General features: G+C 36.1%; 1 protein-coding gene across 3 annotated transcripts; it reads left to right on the top strand.

Annotated features, from left to right (window-relative positions):
• Positions 1-2,140: 2,140 nt before the first annotated feature.
• On the top strand, positions 2,141-14,741 carry LOC105390027 (phosphoserine phosphatase). Of its 3 annotated transcripts, none has more exons than XM_048622440.1 (6): positions 2,141-2,165; positions 4,493-4,687; positions 8,639-8,773; positions 10,299-10,444; positions 13,111-13,272; positions 13,737-14,741. In XM_048622440.1, exons 2-6 carry the CDS (start codon positions 4,548-4,550, stop codon positions 13,844-13,846), a joined length of 693 nt encoding a protein of 230 aa, XP_048478397.1. In that variant the 5' UTR covers positions 2,141-2,165; positions 4,493-4,547; the 3' UTR covers positions 13,847-14,741. The 3 variants fall into 3 exon arrangements, with proteins under 3 accessions (XP_048478397.1, XP_037970759.2, XP_037970758.2); XM_038114831.2 differs by lacking the exon at positions 2,141-2,165 and adding an exon at positions 3,825-4,071; XM_038114830.2 differs by lacking the exon at positions 2,141-2,165 and adding an exon at positions 4,143-4,291.
• Positions 14,742-15,833: the final 1,092 nt, after the last annotated feature.

Below are 15,833 nucleotides of genomic sequence, written 5' to 3' on the forward strand. Positions count from 1 at the left end.
ACATACCCACAATCCCTATTAGATATCGCTAGTGGTAGTTAGTAGTTAGTAGTAGTTTGTGTTCAGCGACGGTGGACATGCAGTCACAGCCCATGCACGACGCATCTGACCGGTAAATTGAACTCTTGACACTAACGATCGCGCTGACCTTATAAATCTTACAGAGGTATGTTATGTATTTAGTTCTCATAAAATATAATATGGTATACCCAAACCATAAAGTATCTCCCATGGAAAGAAGTAGGTACGGAATAAGATTTCATTAATATTGTTTCAGCATTAAAATGTGTTTCAGCCGTCAAAAAGTTGTGAAATATATTTGTTTCCGCAAGTCTTTTACAATTTTTCAGACAATAACACAAATTATACCATTATCTTTTTCACTGCTCGCGAGTGTCGTAGCCAAGCCATTCTAGTTTACCCATAGACCCGAAAGATATCAAAATCAAGTTAAATATATATTTTTGTTTATATTTACCTACTTAGTTTAATAATTTAGCTACTTAGTAGTGCATATTTAATTCTATCTAGTTATAAGTTTTGTGTTAAATGTTATTTAGATTCTCGTGAACAGGGGCGTATTTAAAGATTGCACGCCCTGGGCTCCTGTAGTTTTCCGCCCCATCAAGGAATGAAAGAAAAAATAAAAAACCGACTTCAAAAAACCACCAAAAAGTAAGAAATAATTTAAGATTTAGACCAATCCTAGGTGATAGTACAAATATACCTAAGCAGGTACTGTCACCTAGGATTGGTCTTAACCCTAAATTATTTCTTACTTTTTGGTGGTTTTTTGAAGTCGGTTTTTTATTTTTTCTTTCATTCCTTGATGGGGCGGAAAACTACAGGAGCCCAGGGCGCGCAATCTTTAAATACGCCCCTGGTATCGCGACCTATGATGTTCTTACATATAATGTATACCTTGTTTCACGGAGATATACATCTGACAAAACCCTTATTGCATTCGAATAAGGGTAGTTTTGGTTTTTATCAGATGACTTTCCCCGTGAAAAAAGGTATAAGTAATGTCCTACGAAAGTGAGAATGGCGGCTGTCATACGGGATTTTTTGTAAACAAACACCTATACGACACAAACACTACTAGGACCAATAGAAAAATCTTTCCATACTAGGGTTTTTAATTTTGGTATCACTTACTTTCGCTTCAAACTCCGCGGTGGTTCTAGGGGAGGCCCCATGGAATTTCTTTTTGCTTTGGCAGGGCCTTCATCGCTACTGAACTGATATCGAGGACCATTTGTATAGTTTCTGATGCTACTACTTGTAACTGAAGGCTTTATAGGAAGAAAGGATGGAGCCCCGCGAATACCTATATGAAACAAAGGGAAAAGGGTAGGTACTTATGGTTGGTTGTCTATATGCGGTAGGTAAAATTTAGTAAGACATAGTAGAAAAAATCTAAAGCTACAACAGGGAATGAATTTATTTGTGTAGCTATAAGTATACTTAAGTATATGACAATTTAATAAGCAAGATTTGAAACATAACATACCGATAGAGGAATCCTTCCTTACAAACTCATTCTTATTTCTTTTTGTTTTAGGATTTGCATATTTATCTCTTTTTACTACATTCATAGTGATAATTTTACCAAGAATATTAGTAATTTACCTATCTAAATATAGGATATAAATACCATTCTCTAGTTTCCGTACTTTCCGTAGGACAACTATAAGAAAGTTTTAAAAAACTACAAAGTTTTTAATTTCGCGCTAACATTTTGTAATGACAATTTGACATTGCATTGCGATCAGAACATAAAAACATAGTTCTCAGTAAAAATCGAAATGTTAATAAAAATCATTAAATGGTTATAGTTATGTTAGATTTTTTACACAATAGTGCAAATTACATTAAAATTAGTTCAATTAGGTGCTTAATAATCTAAATTATTACAAAAGTTTGACGAGAATATCGTTATGGACCTTGTAGGAAAAGCTTATATTGAACGTAACCTAACCTCAACGTTATCCTTTTTGACATCTGACAATGTCAAAGTCACCTGTTTTCTATGTGTGTTGTTTTCTCGTGATAGTTTCAAGGATATATAAATGAAAACCATTATATTAATGAATTAAAGCCTTAACGGCGTCAATTGCTATTAAGATATAATCGAGTGCTGATTGCTTGACGTGATTCACAAGGTAAGAATATTGGCTAATACATGTCTTATCTCTTTATTTGTTTAGATAACCTTAGGTCATTGGTTATCCACTTTTAATTGGTTAAAGAAAGCATTGTATGAGTTAATGTTAAACAGTGATTGTTATTACATAACCTTTCTAAAGCTGAGAAGCAATTCCAATACCATTTATTGATATAAGTAATGGGCTAATTTAATCTATGATCTAATCTTCAAACCTTGTCTAAATTTAGTGGTTGAACAAGTTTTTCTTCATCATACGGCTTGTTTGTTATATATCAATGTTTTTTATATTTAATTATAATAAGTACATAGTATACATACCTACATAATTATCTTTTAACATGTGACAAGCCTTTAATCATAAGTAGAAGTGACTAGGTAGGTACTTAGTTAATATAAAGAAAACATTATTTTAATATTTAGACACTTACTATCATAGGTCACATTCCAGGATCTGTAACCACCTGGATATGGACATACCTATGGGATTCCTCTACGAAGGACAGCTGCCAAATCTTACATAATGTGCTTACAAAGGTCTCAAAACAATGTCCTAAAAGCCATATGGTTCATAAATACAAGTGAAGTTCACAAATATCTGGGGTACCGACAGTAGGTACAGGAATAAATTGATTCATATACTTAATGAAATACACGCACCAATTAGCAAATCATCCTAACTCACTAGCTTTTAATTTGCTAGACTCATCAAGCCTGACTCACAGGCTTAAGAGAGCAAATGTGCAGCATTCCTAAAGGGGTACTCCGACAATGGCCAGATCTCTCTGAAAGTCAATGATCTCTGCACAAATCTGATAAAAGTCTGGCAACTGATAGTAGATTCAACAAGGAAAATAAATTAAAATAAAATCAGATCCTGACTGACCCAAAATATTTCCAGGTACTGTTTATTACTAAAATATTGTCAAAATGCCAGATATACCACAAAGCCTATGCATAAGTCTAAATTCTTACATAAGGTATTACAGTGCTAAGTAACAATATTTGTTAACGGTTATCACATAAAATGAAATAATGTCCAATACTTAATGCTATTTCAATCTATTGATTGAGACCTTTGAGTGAATGGAAGATAACTTTACACACTTTCAAATAGAAAAGTACCAATCTAGGTATAGACATGCAAAACAAGCCTGATATTTGATAGAGTAAGTGACAGAATGTGTTTGTTATATCTAATATTATTAGTCCTCATAAATAATTTGCTTACAGAACCCAGACGAAAGCAAAGTACCTATAATGAAAAATAGCTACTTACTGACATTTGATGAGAGATTTATCTATATCCCATAAATTCTTGGTAATATCCTAATTAAACCATGGAATAATTCTTCTCATTATCATTAACTGAAAACCTACTCTTACTCTAATCGTAGGTAATGACGACGGAAATAAAACATGCGAAAGCCATTAGCTAAAGCCGTATTATTAATAAAAACATATTTTTAACAAAGCGCAGAAAAACAACATTGTTATTTATCAGCTAAGCTATCATCACGCTCGCAGAACGCAATTGGCGAAGTCACTCGTTCCACAAAATTTCCATACGCTTGTATCGCGGGGGAGCGAGATAGCCGTATGTTTCGCGCTCCTGCCTTGAGGCGGCTCTCGTCTGGCTAGTAAGTTTTCAATGAAGATGCGGTGTAACGTCATTCATGGTACGTAGCTCTCAGATGGAAGTGGTGTAGCTCGCGAGAGTGTTATCGCGGGGGCTCGTGGGTATATAAGCGATAATGTCGACAGTCGCACACTGTCATACTACACTCTTTGGAGGCGTGTTTCTTTAAGTCCCCACTCAGTCTTGCTCCCTGCACCCTCGGATCAACAAGTTGCTGTAGTAATTCACACAAGATTTTCATCACTGCGAACATGGCGCTTATCGGGTTTGTGTTTTAGTTTTTTTTTCGAAGAAAGTTTTTAGCCGGTACCGGCGTTTGGGCCTTGTTATTGATTCCAATTGACTAGTTCGCGAATGATTTGAGCAATAAACGTCGAGGTCAATTCAATGCAGACATTGAATCCCATTAGCGGCTGGCGGCGGCATTCGCCGGCAGTTTGCGGTGGCACGAGCATGTTTTTGGGGCTGTGGCTCGTCGTCCTGTGGTGCGCATTCTCTTGCAATCTTTGTTTACTCTCCTTCAGATTGCACATTGGCCTGGATACAAGTCTGTGACCTAGTTACGCGGATCGTGCAATCTCCAACCGTCTTCTAACGTGAAGTTCTTTTGTCCCAGCCTACTCCCTTCAACTTGATATTCTTTTGTCCCAGCCTTCGCCTTCTAACCTGATGTTCTTTTGTCCCAGCTTGAAGAACACCTACGCGACGCTCAAGACGCTCTCGCTGGCGTCCATCAGCGTGATGTCTCCGCAGCAGAGCGTGCAGGAGATCTTCCGGACGGCTGACTGCGTGTGCTTCGACGTGGACTCCACGGTCATCCAGGATGAGGGCATCGACGAGATGGCCCGGTTCTGTGGCAAGGGAGAGGAGGTCAAGCGATTGTGAGTACCGACAACTAGTAAGATTCTTTCCCCCGTATTATTGAACGTAGACTAAAGATGGTTCGGCTTAAACCCGGGTGTAGACTACTGATTTCTAAACCACCACTATATTTAGATTATTTAGTCTACATTTTATATGTAATAGGGGTGTGACTTTTTGTTTAATTTTGTGTTTGGACGGTCAAACGTTGGTATGTTAATTCGTGTTTTTGTAAGTTACGTTTTAACCATAGCACCCAATTTGAAAGTATAATGACATTGATTTGGCTCCTACCAACTTTAAACGATCGGGTGGTCCTGCCCGTTGAATTTTAAAGTGTTTATCGAACTGGACAAACCGGCTCCCAAAATTGGCGGACATAGCCTGTGGGTCCAGAACCATCCAGAAACTCAAAACTGGTTCAGTTTGAAAGTTTTTCGCAAAAAGTGCAATTTTCTCCCGAGGCCGTCCCATCACGTGGCCACTTATATCGGTCATTGAATCGTAACCGGTCGCTCTTGTAACACTTTATTGTGTTTCAAGAACTCAGGCATCATAGTGGTTTATTTACCCACCTTTACATGCTGTGTAGGCATTTAAGTTAGTATTTACAATTTATTTTCATAGCATAAAACCCAATCTTTCGCCACACTGTTTTATGTCTCTTAAAAAATGTATAAAAATAAACGTCTCACCTAAAACAAAGCTACGAAGTAGGTACTTATGACGCGTTTATTGCCGAATCGACAAACACAAACAACATACAGTTGCTAACTTAAAAATAGATTTTAAACATGCAGAAATCGACAAAAACAACATAAAAATTATTAACTCTCTTAAAATATTAAGGTAGGAAAACCACATAAGTAGGTATTTATTGATGTTTGCATAACTTAGGTATTTATCTAATTTTCATTCCATATAAGCTATATGAATATGACTGTAATTTCCTTATGCCCGATAAAGGCACACGTTATGAACTTCCATCTTCCTTGACATTGTCCGTAACAAGGCGATCTATTTCAATGCTACGACGACGTACGATCATGATCATGATTGTACAAAGGACAATACAAAATAAATATTATTACAGATGTTATGCCATGGCAAGTATTTACAGATAAAAGTTAATTTATGTAATCAATCATCATCATCATCATCATCATCATCATCAATAACATAAGTAGTAGACAAGGGTTTTAATAAAAAAAAAATACAGACTAAATTTAAATACTTATCGTGAATTTTATTTATTATAAAAATGCTACCACATGTTGAATTCTTAGTGGAAAAATACTTACCTATTTCCCGCACATTTTTACAAGTAAGAAGTAAAATGTAATAAATAATTAAAAGTCATGCATGATTTGCATTAATTTAAAACTAGCAGATAACTACATAGGTTGATAGTAATATTATTTATCTAAGAAAACTTCCGATTAATATTATAGTCATCATTAATAATAATCACTTTTAATAATAATAACTGTAACGATTAGTATTACGATTATAGTATTTATGAATCATGGTAAATTTCATTTCATGATAGGAATCTATTACTTATCATTATGTTTGTAAAAAATACCTAGGTAGTACTTACATAGATTTTTTTGTTCAATCTACCGATTCTCATGATACTTTTTATGAAGTGAAAATATTCCACACCTACAATACCTACAAACACAATACATGTAGGCATAACATCCACCGACCACGTTTTGTAACACATGATATTGAAATGATAATGTATTCAGATACGGAGGTAGGTATCAACAACACGTAGCAACACCCACCTGGTGACCTATCTTTCCATCGTTGTTTTATGTATCAAAACGTGCTCTTATCTTGCGAATAATAACTCTTTATCAAGAGTGAATAATAATACTTTTATTAATTATTTACATTTCCCGCGAGCTTGGCTTTGACAAGTTTTCCCGCGGGATTTTGTGGAGGTAAACCTACATGTTAATCGAAGGCTTTCCACACACTTACCAAAGGACAAAGGCAGGGTTCTAAGGACGTTTTGTACCACTATGGAAATGACGGGTTCCGTAATGAAAGTACCATGATTAGAGAGACACTGTACAGGTACACAAGTCAATTAATTACTAGATTTTTAGAAGCTGGGAGAAAAGAGAAAAACGGAAAAAAATTATCTTTAAAATGTAGTCGCAATGGAACGTAAACATTCATACAGGAAGAATGGAACGTCAAGTGAAGTAATGTTTATGCCAAGTACTCTGTGATTTACGTCATAAATGTCTAGGTTGGATCTCAGTATAATGATAAAAATTGACAAACCAGAGCAGAAAAATTGAAATGATAAAAAAATGTGTCATGTCAACAACTAAACGTCAACACCATGTCAACACTTGAACAACACAAGACGAACAACGTGAATAATAATTTGATAATAATATGTTAGGTATATCAAGTTATATGTTTACGTTTAAATAAATACGGTTCGTGCAACGTACATAATAAATATAATGATTTTATTAATATTATCGACTAGATCAGGCTACTACTTTCATCATGGAATAATGTTATACTTATCCAACTTCTGAAGTTTTAAATTGCCATTCCGCAACAGGGATCTGCTATGCCATTTCGAAATGCTATATGTAAAGGTTCTACTATATGGGTATGCATTTGGCGAGTAATGTAATGAAATAAAATATACTGTTTAAAAGATCATTGTTTTATTGACATAACATAATTTGCCTGGAATCAACTTTAGGAATTTTATGTTCCTATTACCTACTCTATTCTATTCTCTGTTGGGGTGTAAGTACCTGCACCTGTCTCTCTAGATGTGCTAAATCTAGATAGGTATGCAGGTTTCCTTTACTGTAAGTGTGATGGTATACATTTTAATTAAATTCAAAGAACACATTGGTACATGTCAGCGCCGGGATTCGAACTGCAGAACGCAGTTGCTCTTCTCATATTTGACTTAGGTATTTATCATCCTATGGTTCATAGAAAATATTGTCAGGATTTTGCGTGTTCTTGTTCTGCTGCTTCTGCAGGTTCCTGATGAAGAAGTGGGACGGGAGCCTGCCGGGGAGGTGGAACAGGAACCGGGTCTGGTTCTCCCCTTTGTCACATTTGTTCTATATCTTCAGTACTTTCAGCGGTATTCATAATATTAAATAATTAGGTTAGGTAATGGAAAATGAAATAACAACTACTATGACAAGATTGACAAGCAAGATTCAGTGTTATTAGATTTAAATATTCAAAAAATATCGATTATAGTGAATCGAATAAAGAGAAAAAGAAAATGGTTTACTATGGATAAAAGTCTTCAAGACTTAAATATAATGATATTTTATAAACCAAATGTACTAGTTTTGGCACAAATAGTACCAGAACATGTAATTTATTGATAAATAAAATATCTTTTGTATTTAAGAATGTATCGATATTTCTATTCGATTACTTTTTTGCTCGGATTTGCTGGTAATATTCCGAGGTCTGGCACCACTGCTGTTACGTTCCGTTCTCTATATGTTTGTTTTTACGTTCCATTATCCTTAGATTTAAATATTCTTCATTTATCATTTTTTCTTTTCCCCCGACTTCTAAAAATATTGTAATTACTGAAAATACCTTATCTACACTGTATTAATAAATGGTGAAAACATGGTTCTGAAACGCTCCAAAAAAAAGGCGGTACGCCCACTGCCGTTCTCCTTTCATAAATATTGGTTCAGCTGTTAGCCTGTGAAGGAGTTACAAACATACATTAACATAACTAGTCACTATGTTTTGTTTTACGAAAAGCATTTTCTCCTGGAAATCCTTGGATACCTAAAAACCCATGAGTTTATTCTTCCTTCATGAAAAATTGGCCTATTTGATTTGGGTCAATGAAACCCGGAAACTGTTGCATTTCCTTTTCTGCACAAGCCACCCACTAAACTTCTGCCCTACACAACTAACCAGTGTATCCCCTTTTCTTCCAGAACGGCAGAAGCCATGGGCGGCAGCATGACCTTCCAGGAGGCGCTAAAGAAGCGGCTGGACATCATCAGGCCCACCGTCAGCCAGATCCGACAGTTCGTGGCCACGCACCCCGTCAGACTCACCCCCGGCGTTGAGTGAGTACACTTCTCTTCATATATTACACTGACAAGCAATGAAACACGTCAGTATTGCAGATTTTCCGTTTAGGAGTATGGTGATTTTCTCACTGGAGCTTTTTCATTGCTCCTGATTGTATTAGTAAATGTCGATAATAGGTACCAACATTTTACAGCAATAATTTATTATTAGGTGACTTTAGCATCGCTACCATTGTAATTTTAGTTCACCTCCGTTTCGCCAAAAGTTTTCGCGAAAATAACTTAGTTTTTTCAACTTTCAGCCTTTAGCCCCTCGCAAATTCACAATTATAAATACTACTATCGTCTTGTTTATAAATTCATTTAGTGCCATTAAAAGTTTCAACGCTTTTGAATAATGTGGATAAAGTCCTACACCCAATGCTAACTTTAGTACAGTTGGAAATAATATACTTATTGTAGTTAATCGTGAAAAGAGAGCACATGTTTTTCCTAAAGGCAGATGGCCAATAATTTCCTCTGATGCAAGAAAGATAAATGACTAAACAGGTCATCAGATGTCGTGCACATCATAATAAACGTCGTGTTGGTCTTTTTATCTTCACATGATTAATAATAATAATTTATATCTGTATGCGTGTCTATATAAATACTTACAAGTATAAGCATAGGCCTGTTTACACGGCTATAACCTTTTGCAACCTTACTTGTTATTGTACCTTCCTATAAGGAATTTTCATATCAGTCATATACCTACGTAGGTATCAAAAGATTTCTAGATAGCAAATATTTGTCTGATAATATGTGAGATTTGGTTTTTCCACTATCAGTTGATTTCTCGGATTTTCTACTTCTACCTAAGCACATTATATTTTTCGATAATTTTATCAGAAGAACAGAAGTAACATACCGGAGAAGAGTACTGTTTGTTAATACACATTCTCTAATCGAGGCCTATTCTACCTTTATTATCTATCTTTCCTGTCCGTTATATAAATAGAAACGACTCCAAACATCCCAACAAACAATTCAACGTCAAAAATCCACATAATGCCAATAACACCAGTTTTTAACCGGTTGCGGCTGCCTAACATCTGTTATCTCGTTGTTGTTGGTGACCCGAGCTGGCCCGAGGCGTGGTGCGCTGGTGCTGCGCCTTTGACCCACATTGTGAGATGTTTGCGCGGATCGCGTCATGCGTGATCGATCGACAGGCTCTGGATAGTTCTGGATGGCTACGTATTCACTTTGAAAGTTGGTGCTTTAAAAGTTCGCCAAGATCAGTAGTCAGACCGCTAAATATCAATAAATCACACATACAAGTTGGATTCGGACAGCTCTATCCGGCTCGAAGGACCATTTTGTTACGTTCCTACTTAATATCCTCCTAATGAGTAAACGCAGATAGGATTTGTAGTGGCCTGTATTTACTCGTACATGTACGGGTTGCTTAGTTAGGTAAAATCAATAGATATAAATGATCGTAGGTCGATCTAGAGAGTGACTCTCAGAATTTTACCCTACCCTTCCTAAATCTAATCAGCCTCTCTATCTCTTCCAGACAACTAGTGAAGTCACTGCACGAGCGCGGCGTGACCGTGTACCTGGTCTCCGGCGGGTTCCGTTGCCTCATCGAGCCCGTGGCGGAGATCCTCGGCATTCCTCTTACGAACATCTACGCTAACAGACTCAAGTTCTTCTTTAACGGTATGCGTATTTAATTAACTACGATACATTGTATTTAATTGTATCTAATAATAAGGGACATTGGACGCCAGGTATAATTCTGCAGGGCGACTTTTTAAATATTTATTTCTATAAGTTAGGATGGAAATTATAAAGTTTTATTGTTGTTTACAATAAAATTATGCGGTGTATGTCCTTCGAACTAGTCAGGAATCTCATTCAAAGCCTCATATAAATATTAACCATAAGGCTCATTGTTATTTTATCTGTGAGCATGATGCAGCAATCTTTAGCGAAGTTATTAATCTAAGGTTCCTTACAATTAATCCATATTTACCAATCCTCTTAATAAACAGACCCAGTACCTACATCCACAAAATACGCATAGCTAAATACTTCGCTGCTTTAGAGGTCACACCTAAATGACTCAATTGTATTGTTGTTTGTCCTACTGCGTTTGATAAACACTTCAATTGCAGACGTGTTTGTGTTTCGATAAGTGTTTTGCGACCATTACTGACCTTGTCTTGGAGGGTTCAGTAACCCTGGGCAGTATAAATGCTATACAGGGTGTTACAAAAATGTGTTGTGACAGTAAATTGGGTCACTGTCAGGGTTGTCGGTCAGAAGGATTGCGGGTGGGGGTTACGAATTTATTGAGACTCAAAATGTACTTACTATGATAGTCTTTTTATATACTTACACACAACACACTGCATCAAATCCTCATTCTCTTCTTCTAAAAGTCCTGTATTCCTTGGATTGAAAAATAACCTTAGAAACCAGAAAACTTTTCATAATCAATATGAATGAAAAGCATTTGATGATTAATAAAAATACATAAGTAGGTACTTAAACATCTGTGTAATGTATAGTTTATACTACTGTATACGAACTCACGACACGTCTATTCTCGTAGTAATACAACCGATAACGTGACAAAGCTTCCGCATTGTAAGACTCTGACATAAATTTACTTCAGACCGCATAAGTAGACCATTAGTAAACGACCAAAACACTTCCTAGCCAATAGAATTTACATGATTAGATGCAGGTGTGATTTGCTATTATAATAATATTGAATTAAATTGCTATACTTAGGTACCTACTCATTGCATAATAGTCTTAATTTCGTAAATCATTAAGTTATTATTTATTAATGTCGAGCATTCTCGCGTCACTGTAGACGTGTATTTCACGTTGTTTTGTAATACGTATGGTCGAGTACTCTAGTATAATATTTACTGTACTGGTATTGACGTAAGAGTGTGCTGTTTGTAACAACACATTTGATTGACATTTGTTTTCAACGTCAAATACAATAAATTCCTCACAACATTATTAATCAAGTCTATCACCACAGTACGGGTCCGTTATCGTAAGCGATATAGTGACGTTTATCTACGTCGATTTTGGACCCGTGCAGCGGGGATTGGTAGCAGATACGTAACGATTTACAAAAATAAATAAATAAATCATTAAATTTGTAAATTAATGATTGCAATGGGGATGAATTACTTATCTCTTTTGTAAACTATACCTACTCCATACCTGCACATTCTTATTCCTAATTCGATCCAGTTTGTAGTTTATATGAATCCAAACTGACTGCAATAATCTCCTTTCATATCTATTCAATCATCGTAAAATAATTATAACAATGAACTTTCTACATAAATACATACCTAGTGACATTCTGATTCCTGACGCAACTCACTTAGTTGTTATTTTCGTAGTCACCAAGTTACTACCGATGTAATTGCATCAGATGTTTTGTGGCATGATAAAATCGTCTTTACGCTTTTACACATAAGGGCCACTGGAAGATGTTTTTGTCATTAATTTATGAACGAAGCTAAATCAACTTGGTGGGACTCCTATATGTAGAATGTTAAATACAGAATGAGTAATTTATTGCTAAGGGTCAGTTGAGTAGTAAGTTGCATTGTCTTATTGACGTAATTGGATTATATAATAATAATATAATAATAATAGGGTCATCTATTGCTTTGTATAAGTTTGTACTATACAAAATTCTTAGTAATATTCATTGTAAAGATTTATAAGCTTTTAAAAATATATAAGAAGGTAGAAACAAACTTTAGATACAAAAACATTACAAACAACATAGATTTTCATAAAATTTGCACTACAAAACCTTAAATCTCTTGGCAAAGTTACATCCCTTTTTACCCAATACAAATAATAGAAAGAGACATTCGAACTTTTTAATCTCTCTCGCTATCTAACCAGAGACAATCCAAACAGCCGACGCCCACTTCTTATCTCGCCAGCCAGTTATCGTCTAAAAAGGTTAACAATAATTGTCAAGGAGGTTATCAACCACGCGGGGGACGCGTGCCAAGAGTGTGATGAGCTAGTTAATTACATGACGTAACAAAACAACACTTTTACCAGTCTCTATGCACATGTTTTTGTTATAAATAGTTGTTATGATTTGCTGAAACATACATCTTAAGTGGAAATGTTTCGAAGAGTTCATTCAGGGGTCAGTGTTTATGAAATTATTCTTCCAGAATTACCCCATGCAACACATGTTACCCCAACGGCACAACGTACCCCAAACAACACCCCTATCAACCCAGGTTACCTGTTAACCCGACTTACCCCATAAAACTCCCCCTATTTACCGCAGCAACACAACTTACCCCAACTTCTCTTCACAGGTGAATACGCCGGTTTCGACGACACCGAGCCCACGTCGCGGTCGGGCGGCAAGGGGCTCGTCATCCGACGACTCAAGGAGCAGCACAGCTACCAGCGCGTCATCATGATCGGAGATGGCGCCACTGACGCCGAGGCCAGCCCGCCCGCTGAAGGGTTTATTGGTGAGGGGATATTTTGTATTTGTATCTTTTGTAGCGTAATATTCAGTAGCTTATTTGTTACCTATGTCAAGTGACTAACCCTACTAGTCGTCGAATAGCTAAGGTATGTAAAAGAAGATATGCATACTCTTTCGCTCAAACACTCGATCATCGTAGGTATTTCCTGATATTACTTCATTCGATGCAATGTGCAAATATAATAGGATGTGTATCATCTTGAAACAACCAAGCGTAATAAAAGGCAAAAACAAAGATTGTTTTTCTGCTAGAGAAGCAAGCTGAGCGATGGTGCTGCCATCTACTGTAAAACTTTCAAAGGCAACTTACAACTATTCGAATTTTTCAACTTCCACTACCATCGAAGTACGTACATGGATTGAAGCAATTGTCATCTTGAACTCCATACGTACTATGATCTTTATTATTACACTTACATATTACTAATTGTCACGGCATTATTCCAGGTTTCGGAGGTAACGTGATGCGTGAGGAGGTAAAGAAACGCTCGTCGTGGTACGTCACCGACTTCCAAGACCTCATAGTGGCCCTCACAATGCAGACCAAGACGACGTAAGCGCCTGGCGACTGTGAATGTGATCGTCAGCGCCGTTACATGAGGACCACTTTACCTTGCCTATAACCAACTTTCATGCGTTCTTTGCTCGAAGGAGGTGGTGAATTGTTCTACATTTACCTGTCCGAAATGACAGTCCTCTAAAAGTGGTGCCTTATTAAATCCAGATTATCTATAGGACAAAGCATTTACTGTAATTTAAAAGCTTAGCTTATCGTAATAAGGGTTATTTCTAGGTGGAATTTAATTGTGATGGTACTATAAGTACAATGATAGTTTTATTTTACATGTTGGTTGTTCAAGGAGTTTTGTAAAGTATTTATTATGAATGGAACACATTTAAGATAATGTTATTTATCGTTGTGTTTGTATTAAATACTGTTAACTGTATTGTAGCTAAGCTTTACATACATTAATAATTGCCACTAGTGTAATTTGTGTAAATAGTTCATTAGGTATAATAATAATGTAAGTTTAAAACAATCGTTTATTTGCATAGACATATGAAGTAGTATCTTTAAAATTGACATGAAAAAATAGTATCACAATTATATTGCTTCTTTATTTGATGACAATGTTATGCCTATAAATTATTTAGGTTATATTTAACATCTGATCCCTTTCTGCATACAGGGAAATTGTTTCATAGTTATTAATATTATTTATTTTATAAAATCAATTATGACTAATTTTTAAATTTTATAAAACTGTATTTTATATAATGCCTATCTATGACATGTTTAACTTGATATAGATATTTTTTGAATCGATATTGAAAGAAAATAATTTATTTATTGTGTTTTGATACTGTTTTTAAATATTGTAAAGTATCTATTCAATGTCAAAATGGCTGTGTACTTTTAGCTGTAAGAAATATAACTATACGTTTAGTTGATATATTTTTTAAATTTTCCTTCTATCCCAGTTCCAAATAGTCAAATAGTTCAAAAGCAGGATCAGCTAACAGTTCAGTACTTGTAGAAGTGTGTGTGTTTGTATCGAATACCGGAAGCGCAAAGCGCTCCAAAGTTTAGGTTTCTGTCATTTCCCGTAAAAAGTTTCATGATAGTTTCCGCTAGTGGCGCCACATTCTATGCGACAAAAAGGTAAAGGGTTTTTCAATTGGCGCGGGTAGATTTTGGCGGCCCGTGGCGGCCATTTTGTTTTGGTGACAATTGTCAAATCTTTTGCTTATTATTCAGTTGCTTATGCCAAATCACCATGGCAAGTTACACGATTGAACAGCGCGTACAAATGATAAAACTTTATTATCAAAATAAGTGTTAGTGCAAACGTTGCGTGCATTGCGCCCATTTTACGGTAGACGTGGTGGCCCTTCACAGTCGACTCTTCAGCGTTTGGTGGCCAAATTTGAAACAACCGGTTCGTTAATCGATCAACCCACACCTGTACGTTCAAGAAACACAAGATCAGCCGAGAACATCGCGGCGGTCCGTCAAAGTGTACAGCAGAACCCGAGGCAGTCGAACTATGCGGAAAAGTCATTGAAAATTGGACCACTCGGATCCGTGCCACTGTGAGAAGCCGAGGCGGGCATTTGAATGATGTCATCTTCCATACTTAATGGCATATATGGGCCTTTTAAATAAATAAAAAAAATTGTTGATACCTCATACGCAGCTTGTTTAATTTCGTTTCAAAATCTACCCGCCCTTATTGAAAAACCCTTTGATTTTCGAATAACATTGTAAAGTATCTAAACTTTAGACTAGGTATTAGCCGTTATCTCGAGATGACTTGCCGGTGAGTGAAGTTGACATCAATGACACCTTTTATTTTCATTTAACTTATGAAAATAAAAATCTGAGACGTGTCGTCCTGATATACGTTTGGTGTACCCTGGGATTGGATTTTAATATTATTAGATTAGCCAATCATTTCACCATGTCTACAGTCCATCTATCCTATAAAGTCCTAAAGGTTCAACCCAAGGCCCTCTAGCGCCGCCGCCGCCAGGGTAGCGCCT

Source organism: Plutella xylostella, chromosome 8 (assembly GCF_932276165.1).
Source record: "Plutella xylostella chromosome 8, ilPluXylo3.1, whole genome shotgun sequence".
Classification (NCBI taxonomy): Eukaryota; Metazoa; Arthropoda; class Insecta; order Lepidoptera; family Plutellidae; genus Plutella; species Plutella xylostella.